The sequence below is a fragment of the Lepidothrix coronata genome, unplaced genomic scaffold (genome assembly GCF_001604755.1).
Source record: "Lepidothrix coronata isolate B3197 unplaced genomic scaffold, Lepidothrix_coronata-1.0 Scaffold7, whole genome shotgun sequence".
Lineage (NCBI taxonomy): Eukaryota > Metazoa > Chordata > Aves > Passeriformes > Pipridae > Lepidothrix > Lepidothrix coronata.
The window spans coordinates 5,883,337-5,899,217 of record NW_016690187.1 but is presented as its reverse complement, the minus strand read 5'-3'; the positions used below and the strand labels follow the sequence as shown (position 1 = coordinate 5,899,217).

Here is a 15,881-nt window from a genome sequence, read left to right as displayed (position 1 = left end):
TTAAAAGTGGGAATTTAATGAATCTGGACCTAAAGCTAGCATAGACTCTAAACAAATTGAACATATCAATCATGAAAGGTTTTGCCAACTACAGAAGGGTGCAGGAACTCAGCAAGAGTGCAGGGAGGTGTAGAGCTTAGCTTTGCTCTCCCGTGAGTCTGAGCTGCCTCTGTCATCAGCTGGTGGAAACAAGATCAGTTGGACCAGTCAAGTCTCTTTTTTCAGTAATCAAAGCAGTTCTAGGGTAGAATTAAGCTATATGTCTGTTGAAAGGAGCTCTGTTTTCTCCTTCTCCCCTTCAAAATGCTATTCCTGTGTCTGTATCTAAAATAATTTCTAATATTTTTCTCCAGTGGGTTTACTGGAGGATCTGTCATAGCAGCAGAATGAGCACAGTGACATGCTCACTCTTTGTTCATGTTTTCGCTGGGATACCTGGCATGCAGATGTACCCCAGAGAATTCATGTCTTGGCATTATTCATTTTGTGGAACCAAACTGCACTAATGGAGTTAGCAGTGTTAAATAGATGAAGGTGCATTGTAAAGGTTGTGTTTTTCACCTGAGGCCTTGTCCTTCATTCTGATGAGATAAGCAGAGAAAGTCACACCAGGCAGAAAATGAGCTTGAGAAAGACAAATAGGAAGTTCAATAAAGCAGTGAGCTTTACCATATAGCTACAATACAGCTTATCCTGATACCTAGACATCCCATAGCCTAAACATTCCTGCATTGAGCCTCCACCACTCAATGGTGTGTGGTGATGGTATTTCCTTCAAGTCTTTCTGAAGTTCCCTGCCATAGCTGTTCTCAGGCAGCAGTAGAAAGCAAAGATTTGAATGAATCTGTCCTGCTCTTTCTTTGACCACCACCAAACAGTAGCATCTCTAGGATCAACTGAAGCACTTGCCCCACCTTTTTGCTCTTATATTAGGATCTGCATGACAGCTACAGAATCAGGGAGCAATTTAACCTAAAAAACAGCTGGTTTGAAAGTAACATGTTTGTATTACTAAGGGTTATTTCATAACCTTTTCTGTTTGAAGTGGAATTGTAGTGATGAACCAAAAAGTGATTGGGAGTATAGGGGAGAAAAAAGAGTTTTCTCTTTAAAGAATTGCGACCCAGAAGATTTTTCATCCTGACTAATATTAGGTTTTTACTATCTGTTTTTGAAATATGTTAAGTAGTCAGCAGGGCTGTAATTGTTTAGATGTGTGCTTTCAAGCCTCTTTAAAATGCTGGTGCTGGTGCATGACTTCAGCTTTAATGTGTACAGCATATCCCATAGGAGAGTATGGAACAGCTTATTCCACAGGAATCCCAGCAAGGTGTTTCTGATTGTGACAGTACAAATGGAGATGTATAAAACAAAACCCAGGGTCCCCTCTGTCTCTGGTGTGTAGTGAGGGTAGTAGAAATTCTGAAAAAGGCCTTCGGAAATTACAGGTGACTTATTCTGAGCTAACAATGATTGCTCTGGTCTGTTCCACCCCACTTAGTTGTGCTGAAGGCGAGAATGGGATAATGAAACCTCGTTTTGCTGACTTTTGGAAAGCTTGGAAAACCAAACAATGAATTTACAAAACTGGTATTTGGATCTTCTTTTTGTAAAAAGGGTCCTAAACCCCAAGAACTATTATTAGTAGCTTACTTGATTCATGTGTAAGGTGATACATATATGTGAGGAGCTTTCTGCATGTGCATTCTAACCACAAGCAGGCCATGAGCAGTTGGCCAGGACTAGCTTTACAATACATTCTTACTGAAATCCTTGAGGTATTATTCCAAAAGGAAGGAAACTGCTAAGGCAGCACTAATAATCACTGGCTAAGGAAGAATTTTATTGTTTTGTATGTTTTCTTCTCCCCTGGCAAATGTCACTTTCCAGAATGTACAAATATAACTGTTCAGATACGATATTTTTTTAACAACTTTATGAGCTATAGCCTGCTAAGAAACGTTTGGCTGGTTTGGGTTGGTTTTTGTGGGCTTTTTTGGTTTTGGCTGCTGCTGCTTTTTATTTTAGAGCTTAGAATACTTCTACAGATCGCAGCCGAGAAAGGAACTGCTCACAGTGATAGCTATTGCAGCTGTAACACTGACACAAAGAATTTTCCATCATAATTGATTCCTGCACATGAAGCTATTAGGAAATTGTTTAAATGTATAACAAGGGATTGGCTAATACTATATTCCTGGTATGGATTTTACTTCACGATCTTTGCCTCAGTTGTATTTAGATCTTGAGCCTCTTCACTATGTCATTTGAACACAGACTGAACCTAAAGCAAGCAAGCAGCTGTAAAGTAGCACATTACTAATACTATCCAATATTACTGATGAAATCATAACCTTGGGTAACTGTCTTCTCAAGGCACCTGGCTTCCTTCTGTATTTGAAAATACTTAATAAACTTATTAAACCTTTTCATGAACTAGTACATTGTTGCGACTTAGTCAGTGAACAAAGTAGTTCCAAACTGTTTGGGAAGTTTTTTGTGTATGAGCTTTGGGAACATTTGGTAAAATGGTAGCAATTATGAGCAAACATTTAGCAGTCTAGCAGTATGTTTTGCTTGGGCACATTCATTTCAGACTCATGTTTCTGCTCTGAACCTATTTCTCTGAGTATTTGCTGGCAGTCACTTGACAGCTCTGGCCTTCCTCTAACCTCTCAAAACCCTTCTTTATCTTCACTGCTCTCCTATTTCCTTCATGTGAATCTTGTCTTTCACTGTCAGGTTTCAGGCCTGGTGAGATTACACTATGAGTGTAGAAACTGCCCTTAGTCCATACAGCAAAGATGCAATCTTTATTGATGTCAGCTGTTGTGTCAGAGTAGACCCTATGTCAATGTAACCTAACAATTAGGTGAGTTCTTGTTCTGCACAGCAGGACAAACTTTGAGACACCACATAGTGATTTACATCTACTTTACAGTCCTTGTCCTTAGTCTTGTTCCATATCTCTGTGAAAGTCTAATATTCTTATGTTTTCTTCTAGTTCAGTTTGACCCTCCAGCACTGCCTGGGGCACCCAGAAATGATGGCTGTCAGATTCCCTTCTGGCTCATGCCAGAAAATCAGTGTCACCCTGGTTTACATCTATTTGCTGCAAGAATTAAGGGATTTTTTTCTTATATGTATTTCAATCTAAATGGGACATTTTAATCATCCTAAATAGCTATGCATAAAAGTTGTATGTAGATCATCATGTATCTTTCAAGTCTTACTTTGTTCATTTTGAGACCTGAGTTTACCAGCAACCTTCCCAATAGACCAAAGATTTTAAATTTCAAATCACTAATCACAGGAGTTTTGTTCAGTTTGTCTCATTTATTTTTACTTAATTGAATTAATTAACCTGGACTTTCAATGATGTAATGGGTATTGATATGACTGTCATTACTTACTTTAGATAACGAGCAAGAGTTTATATGACTTAAGTTCTTTCCCAGTTGCACTAAGTCTAGAACTAATTTATTAAATGAGCAAGTAGTTAGCTTTTTTCCTCTTTTTTTCAACTCCTATAGGACTCATTTTGCCTGAAACACCACTTTGCTCCCCTTATCAACCAGCCAAAGCCAGGCACTGACGAACTCCTCTTTGCCAAGGGTCAGAGCATAGCAGACACCCTAGATTTCTGGTTGAGCTTAACTTTGTTGTGCTGGAAACAGGAAGAAGTATTTTGCTGTTAACTGGGAATGAGTAAGTTTCAGGGAGCTTCGAAGCAAGGTGGAGACTAACTCTGATCTAGGGCTTCTGCCCACGGTGACACCCTGTGGTCCTATTGGACGTTCCTCACTGTTTTGATGCCAGTAATCCACATTGGTCAACTGCAAATTACATGAAAAGTTTAGCTCAGAGTCATTCCTGGTAATTTAGTAAAAGATTTTTGTTTGGTCTAGAAAATGTCTCATCTGAGAGATCAAAATTTAAAAAACCCCATATTTTTACTTACATCCTCCTGGTTCCTCTTATTTAGACAGTTGTTCTTTGGAAGCTGTCTCCATTTCCTTCAGAGGATTTTGTGCTGCTTAAAAAGCAACTAGAAGAAAGCATCTTCAAGGCTAGCATTGTTTATATTGTGAATTAAAGTCAATCTATACATTAGTTATCCAAACAGAATGTTTATTTCAAGCATATTTCTCCTTGGGTTGATTACTTTCTCTGGGAAGACCTGCCAGGTCCCCATATCATAGATCTAAGACTTCACATCAGGAAGGTCTGTTCCCCATGCCTCACTCACCTGACCTTCTCTCTTATGGAGCAGGATTGCAGAACAGGGCCTCTTGTGCTATCAGGAAGAGAAACTTCTGCACAGAAGTATTTTTTTCATGACAGGTTTTTCCACAAAGCCTGTTTTCTTTCCTGTCAGTCAAAATGAGGACAATATCAGAAAAAGCCTTACAGAGCTGGCAGCAGCTGGAACACCACAAAGTCAGGTAGAAGTACAACTCCAAGACAACAAGCAGTACAACTCAATCCTTATTAGTAAGAAGGGGGAAAATAATTAAATTTTAATTCTCTTCCAAAGTATATTTTGAGAAGCTATATTTGATTTATAGAACTTATTTAGAATTTGTTTTATATTAATATTTAGTATGTATTTTAGGAAGGGAGAATGAAAAATTGGAAACAAAATGCTTAAGAGAAGGATGATTTCTGTGCTGCTTGTAATAATTCATGACTGCTCTGTGGTAAGGCCTGAGACCTGATTCATCACTCTTACATTCTAGTTTAATGCTAGTAAAATAAGACTGATTTTCATGAGTCTGGTATGAAACTGGAATAATAAAGTGGTTGAACCAGGCACTATAATTCCCTTCTGAGATTCATGTGATATAAACAAATACATTTAGATTCACATTTGAGGTTTGTAGTGTCTCCAGTTTCTTCCAAAATAGATTATGGTACCAGAATGCATATTTTAAAGAAATTTTGATCTGTGTAATTTATGAAAGGTGGTTTTATTTCATATTCTTATGGCTGTGCACTTTCAAGTGGGTCCTTGGATATTTTCTGTATGATCAGAGATGTAGATACTGTTTGGATCAGATGCTGTTCTCTGTATTGGAAGTAAAAGGATGATTGTTCTTTTCATTTGGTGGCTGACTTTGAGCACCATTAGGAAGGTTTTGGTTTAACAAAGGAGATTGCAGCCCCTACTCTTCTCAGTCCTAGTAATGGCTACTTGAATACTGAAGGTAGGAATTACAGAGTTATGTAAATAACTGATTTATGTGGAAAGAAAATTCTAAGTGTCAGATTCATCTGGCCTGTAGCATTTTAGTGAAATACAAAGGGCTGGTTACAGTCAGGAGCTAGATGGAAAAAGCTGCACTATGATCTGTGAGACAGAGTGACAACAGGTCCCTTGGTGATGGTGCTGTCAGCGCAGTGTGGGACCTTTCCCACGCTACACACCTTAACAGCAGACACTTGGTAGGATAGGCATGCAAATGCCTCTCATACAAATCTTGTTATTAGTGTTCCCTAAAGTGCCAGGCAGTAATTTAGATGTTGATTAGTGTGTGAGATGCAGCCGAACCACAATGTACGCTCTCTCTTGTCAGCACTTGACTGAGGAGGGGAGCAGACCTTCCAGCTTTGCTTCCACAGCAGCTGGGATACGGGAATTTAATGAGGTGCTTTTGCAATGTGAATGGTTTCAGAAACATATACTCACTCCAGAAGTACTTACCAGGATATTTTTTTGTAATTAAATGTAATGACATTTAAACCCATAGACAAGTTTTCATTGATAGATACTGGCAAATAAAAAACAGCAAGCAAAAATCAAAAAATTAGCTGCATAAGCATTTTTTATGTTTGTCTGCTTTGAATTTTTTTCCTTTTCTTACCTCAGTGGTTTATTAAAAAGCAATGACATGCTACATGATGTGGCAATGTATAGTTAGAACTCTGGCAAAAGCAAAGCATTAAATATTTTTGATCTTGCTATGTCCTCTAGAAGAAAGAAAAAGTTATGATGACAGAAATAAGAAAATATGTCAGTCAATTTCTAAATCAGATTTCAATGAGCTTGTTTTACAAATACCAATGGCTTATACAAGTGGTGGTGGTCAAACACCAGTGAGGCAAGCTATTGGATAAGAAAATATTCTTATTTTACTGATGGAGAAATTGAAACATGAAATGACTGAAACAAAATTTTCAGAAAATTTTAGATTTTCCTGCCACTAAATGGCAAGGCAATGAAAGATTGTTCTGAAAATTATACATTTCTCTTCTTAAGTCCTAAAATTTCATGAGTCTATTCCATTTAAATGTAAGTTTTCAAAATAAGTGGTCTGTCTTGTTGCACAGTTAGCACTGAGCAAGGCTGGGAGCAGAATTCTGCCCCAACTACCCAAGCACACAAGCATCCCCCAACCCCACAGCAGGAAGAGAGAGCCACCCTCCTCTTCTTTATAGGACATGGATAAGTGGGCCCACAGGCAGGAAATTTTTTTTTTCCAACTCTATGTCATCATTGAGCACATTGATCAGAAGTCAGCAATTAGTTCATTTCTTTCACAGTTTCTGACAGCAAATGTTGCTCATGGACACAGTAGTGCTGTGTTTCAGCACTACTGTTTCAGATATTTCATCAAAACTAATGCAATCAAATGAAACTGGCTAAACTATCTCATAGCCTGTCACTAGCCTGGGGTGCCCTGCACTAGTTTGCACGTGAAAGGCTGGATCCATGCTTCTGTTCATCTACTTTGCTGCCTCCAGTGACACTGTATATACAGGGGCAAGGGCAGGATTATAAAGTGACTCCAGACTAAACATTGTGTCCCCGAAAGTCTCTCACCAGGCTCATTTCTTTCAGATTGAAACCATTCTCGTTTAAATCATTCTTTAACTAACACCTGTTATGGGCATGCAGCTCACAGGCTATTCCCACTATCTGAGTAATTAAAGACTATTATGGTTATTAGTTATAAGGAAAATGTAGATACTATGACAAAAATTAACCAAATCCAAATCTATCAGCCTCCTATGATTTTGATCTGAAACTGCTCAACTGTGTTTTCCCAAGGAAGATACCAAACTCTCTACAAGAAGCTTTCTCCAACAATTATACCAACCTCTTACTGAGTTGCTTTTGTGTAAAAGCTGGCCTCTCTGATCTGTTCTATTTCTCCAGTGCCTGACTGATACCCTACAGAAAAGGGGAAAGCAAGCAGGGTACTTAGTTGGACGAGATAAGCCTTTGCGAGATGAGACCACTGCAGAGCCCCTGGGTGATATCAGAGGCCAAGTCTTTTAAGATAGGTCACCTCTTGCCCTGTATAGCTGCTCCAAGTGCATTAACATTATCCAGTGGGAGAAGAAAGGCAGATGAATTTTGATCTTATTCTAAAATGACAACAAAGCTTTCCCCAGCATGGACGTTCCCTTTGCACAACAGTGGGGATTCATGGGAAGAGTGCTCAGCACTGCCCAGCAGCTGTGATCCCATCTGTAACCAGCCTCCTTCCACTTGGTTCTTTTCTGACTTCATATAATGACACCTTTGGGGAGCTCAGCTTATTATATCAGCTTGGCTAGAGGGATGTGCTAATAAAGATTCAAAAGAGCTCTGCTAACAGGAGAGTTTGGGATACAAATTCCCTGGTGTTTCTTCCACCTATTTCAGCAATATAGTTAGGCCAATCTAGGTTTCCCTGCAAGTGGGTGAGATTTTTGCCTTGGGTAAAGGCTAAATGCTTACAGGTCTAATGCTGAAAGGGGGTCTGTGCAGGTAGATGGGCTTTCAGAAGTGTCTCTCCTTAAAAAATCAAGGTTTTGTTTCAGAAAGTCTGTGTACATATCTGGACTGAAGGAAATGTCCTTTAGACTGAACCTTTCATTGACTTTTTTTTTTTTTCCTGAGGACACTGACTAAAGCCTGAAACCCTGTTTATTTTGCCAGGTGTTACTCCAGTCTGCATGAGGTAAGGATCGGACTAGGCTCAGACATTATTCACCCAGCATAAGGGAAAGTCCTTGTCTGCTTTTATCTCAGCACAGGTGTAAAAGCCCCTCTAAACAAAGCTCCAATCTTGTTTTTGTATACCTCCACTTTCCAGTACTTGGGTATGTACAAATCCATTCTCAGCTCTTCCTATGATTTCTATTACACCTCTTTGAAACAAAAACTCAAAAATTGTCTAGAAATTACTTGAGTAATTAGATCCCTGTTAGGTAATTAGAGCAGATGAAAATAAATTTAACTGGAAGAAAACATATGTTGAGATTTGGAATACAACACAGCTGTGAACAATGTTACATTCTGTGAGGGAGAAAAATGGACCATCATTAAAACAGCTTCTTCCCTTCCGGGCCCAAAAGAGAGCAAACCTGTAGGGAGAAGTTATCTACTAAGAACTAGGGTTTTGTTTAATATAAAAGAGAAATAGCTGATCATTTGAATTCACATTCTCTGTGATATAGTTGCCTAGTTATAAACATGATAAGTGAATTTCTCATTCTGTATAACTATGATTTTTGTGAACAGAATCCTGCCTGCATAGTAGTTGGTGGGAACTAGAGGATGCTGACAAATGAGGGATTTCATCCTGTCCCTGGAATCAAGTGGTATCATAGTCTGCTATTTGTGATTTATTTTCTGATTGTTTCCTGACCCTTCTTAAGAGTAATTTATGCTCTAAGAGTTCAGTAAAGAAATTCAGCTTATAACTGTTGATGAATTTGAGGGTGGGACATGCATGGCTTGTTTGGTTTCTGGGGGTGGAAATGTCTGATTTGCAGTAGGTAACTGATGATGTTCTTTCTTACCTTGTGTATTCCTTTCTCATATAATCTGTTGTCACAGAGGTTGTCTACATTATCTCTTGATGCCAGTGAGAACATTAATTCCTACTTCCATTGACTCTCACAAGGATACTTTTTTAGTGAGACATGCTTTCATTAGTTTATTTAGACTGCCTTCAAAGCATTATAAGTTACACTAGAAAACCATTATTTGTGTAAGGAAGAATGTTCACACAATTATTAGTGTAATCCTTCAGTTAGACCAAGATGGCTCTAAGTCTTTCCCCAGGCAGAGAACTCTTGACTGAGCTCCAGCCTGCACTGCACTCCGGCTCTGCTCTCTGTCATGACTAAATTCCACCTTTTACTGCTGCTATAACCCCACTCTTCCTGTCTCTCATTGCTACCTCAGTTACACACAGCTAGTATATCTTCCTTACATGTCCCCCTTGCCTTCCATCTTTTCCTCCTCCTCTACACAGAGAATTTTTGTCTATTTTCTTCTCTCTGCCTCAGTCTATTTCATTCAGGGATCTAGACTTCCCTTGTTCCCATTCCTTGTCACCTCTCCTTAAAAATCTATACCCTCCTTTGGGTCTTGACCATTATAATGCCTGTCAAAAATAAGTATGTCGTGCTCTTTCTGTTCTCAAAAATAAATACATGTCAAATTGTACCACTGACCAAACTGCATCTCCAGCCAGCTCTACATTTCTCTTCATCTTACTTGAAACACTTCATGGTTGCTGCCTCAACTTTGTATCTTTCATTCCTTTAGGCTCATTTCTGATTTCTCTTTACTGATTTGAAAAATGGGGGGTTTTCATATGATTTTGTAAGTCACCCTTAAATGTCCATGTTGTCTGGTGCTTTTCACTGGCACTATTTACCCCATGGATCTGCATGATCTCTCTAACTCCATATAGGACTGGTTCTTTTTTCCAAAGTTGCCTGTCATATAAGGGCTGCTGGGTGAAAGGAAAGGCTGGAAATTTTCCAGTTCTGGTAGTTTTAATGTCACATCACTTAGAACATTAAATGTGCAAGCCCAGAGGGTTACAACTGTGCACATTCTCAGGATCAAAACCTGAAACCTGACAAAGCTGCTGATTACAGTTTTTGTTCCTTATGGGTTTACAAAATATATTTTTAATCTGGACAAATTTAGAGTTTTGGGAAGGAATAGGATGTAACTTACTTTTCATTGTTCTCTGCTGAAAGTTCCGGATTTATTCAAATTTCAGCCTCCAAAGTAAATCCAGGATCCTGAGCTAAAAAAAAAAAAGTCCAGTGTTGACTCATTGAAGTCTGTGTCTGTTTGCTGTACAACCAATAAGAAAGATTACAAGCACATAAATAATCACCCATTTGGCCAGCCTAACTTCATACCTCAAAGTGTTTTATGGAGTTGAATAGACACTGCTATACTGAAATAGGCACTGCTATACTTATTTACAGGTAAGGAAGTCAAGGAGGAGTTTAGTGACCTTACCAAAGTTCACACAAATGTCAATGGCAGGAAACTGGCCTCCTGATTGTCCTGTCTAATTCTGTATCTGTGGGATCATGCTTTAGTAATCAGCACTGTTTTCGACTACACTTTTTAACCTTGAGCATGAGTGATTTGAATGCCTTTCAGATAGAGGTAATGGGAAATACATACATTGAAAAATCCAGTAAGTCAATTAATGTTTGCAAGATGCACAGATACAATGGTAAAGAATCCAACAGAAAATGTGATCCAGCTGCCTGCACTAGCTTGTACCCTCATACACAGCACACCACAAGCAGCCAACATCTAGAGAAGTCACATAAAGTGATACAGCCTAGACCTTATTCTTCCCTCGTACCTACATTTACAGATTTGCCACACCTCAGTGAAAATTAAACACTGATATCTTCAAGTGGAAAATTTTAGAAGGGACGTTGGTATAGTGAGAGATTGATGTCTCTGTTTTTAATGGAATTTTATTTTAGAGCTCCAAACTACAGTGCATCAAAGATCCTATTCATCAAGTATTTGTGAAATCATTGCCAGAAGACAGACACTGTCAGGCCATCAACTGTATCAGGACAGCAGTAGCAAAAGAATTTAGCTCATGCAAAAACTGGTTATATACTGTGGTTAGTAAGAACCTTGAGCCTCCCCTGCTTCATACAATTTTGCTTAGTTGTTCATACAGATTCTCAGAGATGCTTATTTTATTAGAAATCTCTAGTTTTGCCAATTCTGCCATGCATATAGTCCAAAGAAAATTAAGGCAATAAAAGTAAGAAGTTCCAGGAAAAATTTCAGTCCAGTAGCATCATGTAATTTCTAAGGTGAAACATTACTCTTTGTTAAGCTTTGTTTTGTTAATTTTGGATATTACTTCAAGGTGCTCTTCAGTGCCAGTATTGTTATATTAATAACCTGAGTGAGGTTATTATGATTTGAGTGCATAGAGCCCTTTGTGAGTTTGCTGCATGCCATTTGGCAACCAAGCCTTTTGTGACTGTAGAAGAAAGTGCAGTCCCTGGGCAAAGCAATCCTGTATCCTGACAGCCCCACTTGCAAGCACAGAGCCCTGCTGCCAGCCTGGACAAAGGACCTGCTGCTGAAGGCACTCCATTGCTTGCTGTTATTCACAGACAAAAAATAGGAGTTAAGTGCTTCAGATGAAGTTCTTATGTCTAAATGCTAATTAGAGCCTCTGGTTTTCTGAGACATACAAAAGAGAAAGAAAAGCTGTAAATCAGAAGGTTAATTTCTTATTTACAGCAGTGCTGTAGGGTTACAAGTGTTAGCACCAAGAAACACTTCTGTACTAACTTTTCTTTTTCCATATCTTTTTCTGTAGAAAAAGATGAGAAGAGAACAAGCATCTCACAGGCAGAGGTAAGTGAATTTTATTCTTTTTTTAAACATATTTATTGTTAAAATAGGTCTATTGTTAAAACCCCTTTGAAACTCATCCTGATTCATCCTAGTTAATATTTTTATTTACATTGCCATGCCATCCTCAGTAACACAGCCTTGTTTTTGTTGTGTATCAGTTCTGCTGGCTCTCCTTCTCCCTGTGGCTTGGAACTGGGAGAGGCAAGCCTCCCCTCTGCCTTGCTGCCATGCCCTGGCAAAGCATAACAACCCTGGCCCAAGGTGCCCCTGCCAGCTAAACTCATCCAAGCATTGCTTTGGATCTGCAGGTTGCTGCTGGTCTACAAAAGCTTTACAAACTCCTCCCTACTCTCTCCATCATTTGCCAAGCCTACAGCAGGCAGTGCAGCATTGTTGTTTGCATGAGTTAAAAGGGGGCTCCTCCGATCTTGTTTTCTAACCTCCCCTTGCATAGTTCCTGCAATTCTCTGATCTCCTTCTCCTTCACCCATTGCCCAGAGCAGCAGGCAACATTTTAAATAGCAGCAGGAGGTATTGATTGGTTCAAATTTGGACTCAAATACAGACTTGTAAAGATTTCCTGGGATGAGGATCAACAACCTATCCCATCCCATAGCTTGTATAAATAACTTTCCCTTTCCAAAGATGATAATGTTTTATTTATAAATGTTATCATTCCATCCATTCTGATAAGGTAAGGTAATAGGATTGACCATACTTTTATGAAAGTGGTTCTGTTAAGAGCTGTCTCAAATGTTCCATGAAGAAATAGATCTGATTAAAATTCACAGTCTATATAATAGGCATTTTTAGAAAATATTTGGGAAAAGACAACACTGTTATGATCAAATATAAATATAAACAAATATAAATAAATACAAATATAAATAGAAATTGATTAGATGAGAAAAAAAAAAGCTTGCCTACACACAGCTTTTCCTTAAGCTTTCTGTTAGGCGTGTTATGGTGCTTATGTCTTCCGAAGCTAGCTATCAGTGTGACCTTATGTAGCTTTATTACCCTTCGTATATCAACATATTTCATATTGCTATAATATGAACACCAATTTAGCTGCTTTCATTTTGCAAAAGCTGCTCTGCTTTAGCACTGAATGTATTCCCATCAGTTTTTGCTAACTAAACATTGGTATAATTATACTATTACTCTATGTGTAATTTTGCTACCATTACTTTGGAATACTTTATCTTTTGTGCATAGATGCAATTTCAGGGCCATAAAAAGTTTAACTGTATCTAAATATAACATTCAAATCAGTCTCAATTAAAGACCAAATGATTGGCTGCTGAAATGAGTTTCTTAAGTGCAATAGAACACATTGAAAAAGTGGAGGAGAGAAATTTTCCACTTATTTATGTTAAAATGTATAGATTAATAATTTCAGTTCTACCTTACCTATACATATAATCACTGATTATGCTGTATTTAATTGGAATATTGATTAATGTGAATCTTGCAACTATTTTAATATATGTTAACATTTATTTGCCTTATGAGAATCAGTTACATAGACTGTTAAAAGCACAGACTATCCAAATTTTATGTTTAACAATATTTTTTTAGGGTGAAGGGTAATTTTCAGTAGTATTGGGTCTGTCTTGCCTGGGAGTCATAAGGATTGTCCATTAAATACATATTTTTCTATCTAATCTTAGTTTTCTCTGTGTACATGAAAGTCCAGGAACTGGCATCAGCTGTAAACAATATATTTTTCTTAGAAACTCCTCAGATGGGTATGTGCCCCTCTGAAAGCAGCTGTGGGGCAAGACCCAGAGCTGCCATGAACAGAAAGCGCTCCCTCTGCCCATCTCTTACTGCCTCTCTCTGTTTTTTGTCCCTCCCCAGTCCCAGAGTGCCTCTCCCAAGCAGAGGAAGCAGAGCGTCTTCACCCCTCCTGCCCTCAAAGGTACTGTGCAGGTCCTGCCCCGGCCCCTTGCATTGTGGCTCGGTGTCTTCTCTGGCAGAGGAGACACCGGGGTGTGAGCGATGGCTCTGCCCACGAGCAGCACAACTGCGGGGGTTCATGCTCAGCCACCGCTGCCTTCGCACTTTGGAGTCACTGTCTGGCATTGACCATCTACCTGATGCTGACCATCTATTTATCCTCAGCACAGAATCTTGCTGCAGTGGTGAATTTATTGGTTTAAAAAAAAAAAAGTTTTGATACTTTTATTAGTTTGCTCTAACAGATAATTCAATGCCAAACTTTGAAGAGAGCTTCTTGAATATGTGAATTCTATTAGTGCTGGCCCCATAGAGTTCTCTGTTTCTTCTTTAAGCCGCTCTCCCAATTTCTGCCTCCCTTTCCAGGCAGCTGTGAAAAGGCAAATAGCCAAAACTGTGGGCTAAGTATCTGATCATAGGAAGTGTGAAGCCTTTCTTGGGAAGATAAGATAAAATGAGAAATCTTGGTAAATGTTTCAAGGGCTAACATGCTTTTAGAAATATAAAAGCAGCAGGAATATCAGCTGGGATCAGAGCAACTATATTTAGGCCTTGCTTCTCAAGTAACTGAACAGAGTTTGACTTGATGGTGCTTGCAGCAAAGCAAGATCTATAGTGATTCACTAGCACTTCCGACTGACACTTGTCAGAGAACAATTATTTTCAGACTGCAGAACAAAGGTTATTCTGCCAAGTGTCTCTTGATAGATAATGAATACATAAATTTGCCTTTGTCTACTTAACACAATTTATTACCTGGCACAGAAGGTGGGATATCTGATTTGTTGTGTGAAATACTGCCACTGTCATTAGGTAATTTACCATATCAGCCTATCATACAGTTTTATGTTCTCATTCTATAGCTTCAGTTCTCTAGTACTTGTCTTGGCCACAGTTAAAACATCACTCTGCTGTTACAAAAAACTTAGTATCAGTTTGCCAAAATGGGCTAAAGTTTGTGTACTGAATATTAGAAATAATATTATTAGAGTCAATTACAATAATTTTTGTGAAAGGAAAATGCTCTGCATGGATAGAAATAATACCTATTGATCTCACTGCTGTATTATTTTCCTGTGCAAGCCTAAACTAAATACTGTGCAAATGAAGAGCTGTGTAAAATAGATCCTTGTATCTTCACTCAAGGACTGCAGCCAATGCAGAGTTACCTGTAACACTCTGCTGAGACCCTGGGGAAGTGCCTGGCATAGTTTACCTCTACATCAACTTAATTCTCACGGAACAGTACAAAAGTAGGAGAGCATGTGATTCAAAATAGATCACAGCTAACCTGAAATATCTTGTAAACTGCACAAAGCAGAGCACAGAATGCCTCTGAGGCTGTTATTAATGGAAAGTGGGATAGACTGTAATCCAGTACCTTGCAGTCAAAGCTGGAGATAATAAAGGTAGTGGACAAGAGGGACAAATATTTTCATTTATTAACTTCTCCAGCATTTTAGTAGTTTTTAGCTACTGTTAACTCAAGTTCCCAGAAACAGGCCAAGCTCGCAGGCAGTTGCCAAGCCTGGAAGCAGCTGTGTGTGGAGAGCTGTGGGAGAGATGAGGGGCCATGGCAGGATCTTCTCTATGCCTGCAGCAGAGAGGGGTCAAGAGAAACTGTGGGCAGAGTTGTGCTTCAGCCTGACTCCAAATACCCAGGTAGCTCTTGAGACTGTAATTTGTTCTTTGAACTGAAAATATTTTTGCTGCAGTTTTTGTAAGTTTCTTTAAATGGTTACAAAACTGGGTGAGAGAAAGGTTGCTGGTTTCTGAACTGACAGCTAAGCTGAAGAGAGAAAGTAAATGAACCTGCATGTTGTGGTTATAGTAACCTATATAAAACGGGAAATTGTAAACATGGTTGAAAAGAGCAGAAACAACATCAGACAATAGTGATGACTAGTTACAATACCAGAACTATAGTACATGTTGCATGGACCATGCAAATACATGAAAATATATGCAATAAATAGAAATACAGTACTGCTGAGGTTCTACCTGTCATGGTAAAAATGTGGAGATCAGCTTCTTAGTTAAATTGCCCAGAGAAGGGGTTCATACTGCCTAGAGAAGTTGTGAATGCCCTATCCCTGGAATTATCAAAGGCCAGGTTAGCTGGGGATTTAAGCAACCTGATCTGGTGGGTAGCATCCCAGTCCATGGCGGGGGGGTTGGAATGAGATGATCTTTAGTGTCCCTTACAACCCAAACCATTCTATGATGCTGTGATTCTACAATATGTAGATATGTATAGATATGTATATGATAT

General features: G+C 38.8%; 1 protein-coding gene across 1 annotated transcript in view; it reads left to right on the top strand.

Annotated features, from left to right (window-relative positions):
* The window catches only part of PPP1R1C (protein phosphatase 1 regulatory inhibitor subunit 1C), a 56,168-nt gene that overhangs the window by 13,899 nt on the left and 26,388 nt on the right, over positions 1-15,881 (top strand). The window contains 2 exon segments of the mRNA XM_017834098.1: positions 11,610-11,647; positions 13,511-13,571. Of these exon segments, the coding sequence (XP_017689587.1) occupies positions 11,610-11,647; positions 13,511-13,571 (99 nt within the window).